At 36.5% G+C, this 7283-nt stretch overlaps 1 protein-coding gene across 1 annotated transcript; it reads right to left on the bottom strand.

Annotated features, from left to right (window-relative positions):
- Positions 1-1172: 1172 nt before the first annotated feature.
- Positions 1173-7207, bottom strand: LOC135750006 (phosphoglucomutase-1-like). Its single transcript, XM_065268749.1, has 11 exons — positions 6822-7207; positions 5148-5310; positions 4591-4737; positions 4350-4475; positions 3753-3943; positions 3495-3649; positions 3283-3398; positions 2938-3073; positions 2635-2818; positions 2105-2239; positions 1173-1986 (listed from the first exon to the last, which is right to left on the bottom strand). Exons 1-11 carry the CDS (start codon positions 7077-7079, stop codon positions 1897-1899), a joined length of 1701 nt encoding a protein of 566 aa, XP_065124821.1. The 5' UTR covers positions 7080-7207; the 3' UTR covers positions 1173-1896.
- Positions 7208-7283: the final 76 nt, after the last annotated feature.

Raw genomic sequence — 7283 nt, forward strand, 5'->3', positions numbered from 1 at the left:
TCCCAAAGCTTCAGAAATGGCTTTATAGCCTTTTCCAGAATGATAGATCTCAATTACTTTATCTATCATTTGTTTCTAAATCTCGACATGATGGCTAGCTTTTGAGGATCTTTTGGTCTACTTCACTTCTTCTTCTTTCAGGTTTAATGGCGGTTGGTAACTCATGTAAAAGGCGCATTACCACCACCTACTAGACTGGAGTGTGGGTATCAGAATGACATCAAAGGAAAGGAAATAAAATAAATCCTAATAAATTCTTTCACTTAACACAGTATTTTTCAAAAATGAAATTAATAAATTGTGTATTCATCCAGATGCTTTCCCTAAATTTGTTTGATGAACTGAAACATTAATGTGTGACAAATATCTGGAGGGGAGCGACACTTTTTCACTGTATTAACAGGCTTTCTGTATTATCAGTACAGACACTTACATTCTCTACTCATCAGAACTTCAGGGTTGGTGGTGGCAATCTTCGTCCACATACTGATATAATCATCAAAGGGAATTCTACGTAGACGTCTTGTAAAAAGAGACACTAGTGTATAAAAAACATTTTTATGTCCATTACAAAGAAGTAGAGAAATGCAAATATACAGGAATTATGTCAGCCTTACATTTGTTCGTCCATCCTTACATTTGTAACAGCATCTGTGATAGAAAGTTGGAGATAAATGTCTTGATATACGTGACCCTGTCTGTGAAAACCCAGCTTGTTGTTTTGTGACTTGCTATTTTTTACATAAACCATCCTATATAATGTAAAGAACAGTCTGTGAAAATATAACCATAACTGAGGCCATGTCAAAGACTGAAATTACTGCTCCTAATCTCATGAGACTTTATCTTGGATTTTACAAACATTATTGTGTGATGTAATGACATGAGATGGGTTGGTGAACCCGTAAGTTGTTCTCACTCTCCAGCTCCTTGTTGTTCCTCATGTTGTCTTAGATGATTTGTGGTGATGAAGAGGACAGCATCAGCATCTTTGAAGAATGGTGAACAGCATTCAGATCAGTGAATCCAACCTGCTCATTATAAGCACAGATCGTTGTTTTTTTTTTTACTGCTATCTTGCCTTTTTAGTGCCCTTGTAAATTTATCTTTGTATTTTAATAATAGACAAGAATGCATCAGTTATCCTAATGTGGTCAATAAAATGTAAACTCTTAAGGGTATCGAAACACAATTTTTATTTAGACTACTTTACACACAAGTGACGTCAACTCTGTAATATTTGCATTCATAAAGGAAAACATTTCTATTTAACAGTACTATAGTTAGCTACTGTCAACTCGCCAGGTGTAACTAATGACTTTATATTTGGAATATAACAAAGTACGTAATATAAAATACATGTTTCACAGTTAAGACATATAAAAACTTTTTTTTTATAAATAGTTACCTCTCAGTTTCGTATTTATTCACATCTCGTTGTTTGGCAGCGAATTTAAGATCAAGCTTTTGTGAGCGTGTGTCTCGTGAACACCGTTGCTTGGTAACCTTACGTAATTTATGCTGCGTTACTCGGATTTAAGATATTTCCTACATCAAGACCGTCGTTATTAAGTAACAATAAAACGTATTTTAGTAACATGAAAACATTAAAGTTACTAAAGATTTAGTAACATCAAATATGTAGTGTTGCTGAGTAACGTAAAGAACGCCATTCCCTGGTTGAGGTGGGAAATAACCTAAATCAGAGTTGTCAGGAAGCCTTTGCTGCGGTGCTGAGCAGACGATCTGCGTTTGACATCAAAGTACCGCGAGAGCAGACAGCTCCGCATGCTTTAGAATCGCTCTCGCGTGACTTGATGTCCTACGCCAAACGGAGCAAGAACGTCAATGTAATATGGCCAGAATGTGCGCAAATATAACACATAGACAATGTAATCATGTAATAACAGTAGGGCCACTTCGCCCGGTTCTTTCATGTATCTGTGAAATCTGCAGGGCAATAGTAACAAGCTCCATCAGCGCCACCTAAAGTATGACAAGAGAATAAACATTGTACTTTTCTATTTCAATTTATATAGACATTTATAAAACTTTGTATATATATATATATATATATGATATGAAAATATCTATCTTGCTTTACCTGTGGGTCTTGAAACATCTTGTTCACATCTTTCTCGTAACTATCGATATACAGACGAACTGTGGCTCCAAAACTTTCAGTCCCACTAAGACGAAATATAATGCGTGAACCTCCTGTAAAAATGATCCGCAGGCCCTACAGAAAAAACATAAGTTGTTTTAACACTGCTAGTTTTTTTAAAAAATTATTTGCTCGTGGAAACCTCACTAAAATGTGTAGGTCAACACAATAATTTTATTGTAATTGTCAATACAATAACTAGGAAAGTCACCTTATTTATGTGGTCAAAAAATATATGTTGATCTACCTAAATAGGTTGCCAAATATTTAAACCAATTTAAGCCTAGTGGTTTTTTAATATTTAATTTAACTCTAAACAGATTAAAATATTTTATTTTACTTATTATTTAGGTTATAAAGCCAAAGGTACCATTTCTTTACCCTAAATATATACATAAATATAAATAAATAAATATACACATACAGACACACACCATAGGCCTACCTATTTCTATATACGACAGTATTACCTGGTTTCTTGATATGGTTCCATCCACAGGGTCACTGTACTCAAAATTGTCTGCTGTCTCCACTTGGTATTTCTTTTCCCCCACCTCAAATATTTGTCCAATAAATGCCTTGTCAGAAATCATCAGCTCAAGATCCAACATCATATCCACCGCTGCATCTAAATCCACCTCCTCATAGTCAAATCTGTAAGGTAGAAATAGATCATCATCTTTAAAAATAAATATTTGTCTAAACTGTACCCTGTAGGTGTTGACATAGACCATTTATCTTCCAAAAACATCTCAATATAAAGTACACCACACCTGGTGTAGTAATTCCTGCCGTAGGTTCTCCAGTGTTCATTCATTATATCCTCTACACTTTGCCTCCTTGTGGCTAAAATAGAAAGCCATGCTAGCACTGCCCAAAGTCCGTCCTTCTCACGTATATAATCTGAACCTTAAGAAAGGATGATAAGTTTAATCACATCTTTCTTGCTACGTGTTCTGTGTGAAAGTCATCTGGTCATAATGGTAAAATAAATCAGGACCCCTATATGAAACAGGAGGTTCGGTTTCCCCTGATAGTTTATTTTGTAATGTTGTATTGCAGAGTGCTATGTAATACATTTTACAAAGTTTTCCCCATTAACTTAATCCACTCAATACCTGTGCCAAAACTTTCCTCTCCGCAAAGTGAAAGACGACCTGCGTCCATCAGGTTTCCAAAAAACTTCCATCCCGTTGGTGTCTCATACAGTTGGATCTTGGTGGCTTTGGCCACCCTACAAATCAAAGCACATTGAGTAAAGATTAATTGATCATATCAAGTGCTCTTTCGTTGATTCATGCAATGTAAAACATTTCAAAGTTATATTCACTTGTCAAGGGCTGCACTGGTGGGCATACTCCTAGCAAAGCCTCTTACTCCTGTATGCTGAAAGTATGGGATGCAGAAGATATTTGCAGCAATGACAGCGACCGAGTCTGAAGGGTTTACAAAGAAGCCATGCTTCCCCAGGATCATATTACGGTCCTAGAAAGAGACTGGGTCAGGCCAGGGTCAAGAAAAATTGTCACTTGAGCTAGCAACTTTGAGCTTGATGGATGGATGATTTAGGTAACATCTCAACACCTACACCATCACCATCGAAAGCAGCGCCGAAGTCATACTGTCCACTCTTCATCGTCTCAACAAGGTCAGCAGCATAGGTCAAGTTGGGGTCTGGATGCCGTCCTCCAAAGTTCTCCAGGGGTACGCAGTTAATGGCTGAGTTTGCAGGGGAGCCCAGCTCCTCACACAGGATCTTCTTTATGTACGGTCCAACCACTGAAAAGCGTTTAAAAAGATTTAAGAGAGAACCAATAAGACACTTCTAAGAGTGTACCATCAATGTGATATCCTTTAAATTTCAAGGGACCCATCAGTGATCTTAATGGTGGTGTAGTTTAAAGAGGAGAGCGTGCTTAGTTTTAATGTTATGTCAAAAAGCTCATCTTAATCTTTAAGATCACACCCTGTACAGAAACTCTATCTCATACAGAGTAGGAACGTAAGCCTAAACGTTACCCTTTGCAGCTGGCACACATTAGGTCCATTCGATGCAGCTGCTACAACCCTAGATGTTCCTTTTGCTATGTTGAAAATAAGTTGCTGTACTTGATGAATTATTGGTCATGGTACTTCCTCAGTGGCCTGTTTGTTTCATATAAGTGAAAACAAATATGGTCCTCACCTCCGTGCATGGCATCTAAACGGATCTGTATATGGTCTTCTCCAGAGAGCAGCTCCTTCAGAACAGCAAAGTCAAAGATGTTTCTCAGCGTGTTGGCATAGGATTCAACTGGGTCCACGATTTCGACTGCACCACAGAATATTGACAGAGAATGTATTTGTTTCACATATGCATACTGTAGATCGCCAATTTTCATATTGGGATACTTTTAAAATATCAGGTTTGTTGTTAAAGGCTTCACCTGTAAAAGGTTTGAATTTGTTTTCTAGATCAAATGATTGTCTGCCAATGGTTCCCAGATCCACTTTGAGTTCAGGACAGATGGCATATTCCTCTATGGATCTGCACATTTGAAAGATTTTGTTTGTCACGGATTCTGGTGCTGGACCTGTATTTAAGATTTAAAGATTCATATAAGATTTTATAACAGTGAAAATTAATTGAGAAAAATACATTTCAAGAAAAACAATTAATATGCTATCATACTCAGTCAATATTAAAGAAATCAAAATATTATATTTTTACAGAATGTTCTTTACATTATGTAAGATGATTTTATGTAGAAAACAATTGCAAACAATTAAGAAACAAAAAAAAAAAATACTTTAGCTGCGTCCACTGGAATAAACATATAATAAAAATAAAATGCTGATCAACCAATCAAAATAGAGCACATTGTTTGCACATTGGATAAAAAAGGTCTGAAGGGGTTAAGTTGTGATTTGGTATATTTTTAAAAATACCCGAGAAATGTTTACTTTACCCTCTTGATCACATACTGTATAAGTTATATTTTACCTCCATTAGCAGTATTGAACTGAATGCCAAAGTCTCCATCAGGTCCTCCAGGGTTGTGACTGGCTGTAAGGATAATTCCACCAATAGCTTTGATCTTTCTGATGACACAAGACACAGCTGGAGTGGACATGATGCCATTCTGACCGATTATGAGACGACCCACCTAAGATGTGTATGCAGTAAGAGTCGAGAAATACATTAATGTGATAGCAGCCCCATCACATAAAATGTCATTTGTAACTGGTCATGATTTTAGGACACAATATATACTTATATGCCTTTAAAAATAGCCTATTAAGGTTGCTATTGCTTATACTGAAAGTAACAGATAGTGTACTATAGTAAAATGATTAAGTACAAACATATAGTTTTGTTTGCTTTTATTATTAGCCCAAAGCCTTATATAAAGACTGAATCAGTTATTTACAAAATAGAAATTAAGTTAAAAGGGCCATGGCATGAGAATCTGACTTTTTACATGTTTAAGTGCTATGATTGGGTCTTCTATCAACCTAGAAAATGTGAAAAAGATCAACCCAGTAACTTAATTTTGGTAAACCATTCTCTGCAAGCAGATGAAAAATAGGTTTGTTGAAATTTGGCTCTCCTTATGATGTCATAAGGAGCTCTTATTATCATAATACCACCCCTTAATCTGCACTATCCAACCACAGCACTGCCATTTAGTGCAGAGATAAAGTGAGAGAGAGAAAATGATTCACAGCACAATTGAGTTTCAATTTCAACAAACCACCATCATTGTGATCAGTGTTTGCACTTCATCCGCTCATTTGCATTTTAAAGGACACACCCAAAACGGCACATTTTTGCACACACCTACAAAGTGGCAATTTTAACATGCTATAATAAATTAGTTATATGGTATTTTGAGCTAAAACTTCACATATGTGCTATGGGGACACCAAAGATTTATTTAACATCTTAAAAAATTCTTGTGACATGGCCCTTTAACTTATTCTGTCACCAGATCAACTATAGTAACTGAGTAACGACTCAGGTGTTAGCTTATATGATGAGCCTAAAGCCTTACAGTAAAGATGGATGACTCATGTATTTACAAGGGAAAGTTAAGTTGATATGTCACCAACATGGGAGTTTTCCAATTGTACCAGCCATCTTAAAAATATAAAATACCCAACAATTGTGTCAATAATATATTTTTTGGCAAATGTTGGACGGAACGAGGTCAATAACAAATCTGAAAAAAAAATTATATGACTTATTAAAGGGATAGTTCACCAAAAAATGGAAATTCTGTCATCCGATCAAAGACCCCATTGACTTCCATAGGAGGAATTACAATACAATGAAAGTCAATGGGGCCTCTGATTGGTTTGGTTACAAATATTCCTCAAAAAAAATATTTCATGTTTATAATAACAAAGAGATGTATACAGGTTTGTAACAACATAAGTAACAACTATCCCTTTCATATATTATCAACTTGTGTTTAAAGATTCAAAAACATTTTTTATTTTCTATTGTTTGCTATTCAATTACCATAATGTGCATCCAAACATGTAGCTATAAAAGATGAACATCTGGAAATAGCAACAGGTGTATGAGCAACATAATCCCCTGATTCAAAATCATATATAAATCATTGAAAATCTGTGTATTCAAAAAGCAGAAAACTTTAGAATCAGAACTGACCCCATTTGCAGCAGCAATCTGCACTATGACCTGGATGGCAGTCGAATTGAAGTAGCGTCCATCCCCACCCACCACCATAGTGGAGCCCTGCCTGTCCCGCAGGTCGATGGAGGAGAAGACACATTGAATAAAGTTGTGCAGATAGTTCTTCTTAGACTGGAAAACATGGACCTTCTTCCTTAAACCACTGGTTCCAGGCCTCTGGTCAGGGTATGGAGCAGTAGGCAAAGTCAACACTTCCAAGGGACTATCGTTCATTGCTCCCAACAAATGAGGAAGACCCAAGGAAAACCTGTTATTGGGTCTCCCTTAGTGGAGAGAGAGAGAGAGAGAGAGAGAGAGAGAGAGAGAGAGAGAGAGAGAGAGAGAGAGAGAGAGAGAGAGAGAGAGAAAGAGAGAGAGAGACTGACTTATGGCATTACGGGGTCTTGGGTTGAAGCCGTGAACTGGATAAAAATAAAC

Source organism: Paramisgurnus dabryanus, chromosome 6 (genome assembly GCF_030506205.2).
Source record: "Paramisgurnus dabryanus chromosome 6, PD_genome_1.1, whole genome shotgun sequence".
NCBI classification, from domain to species: Eukaryota; Metazoa; Chordata; class Actinopteri; order Cypriniformes; family Cobitidae; genus Paramisgurnus; species Paramisgurnus dabryanus.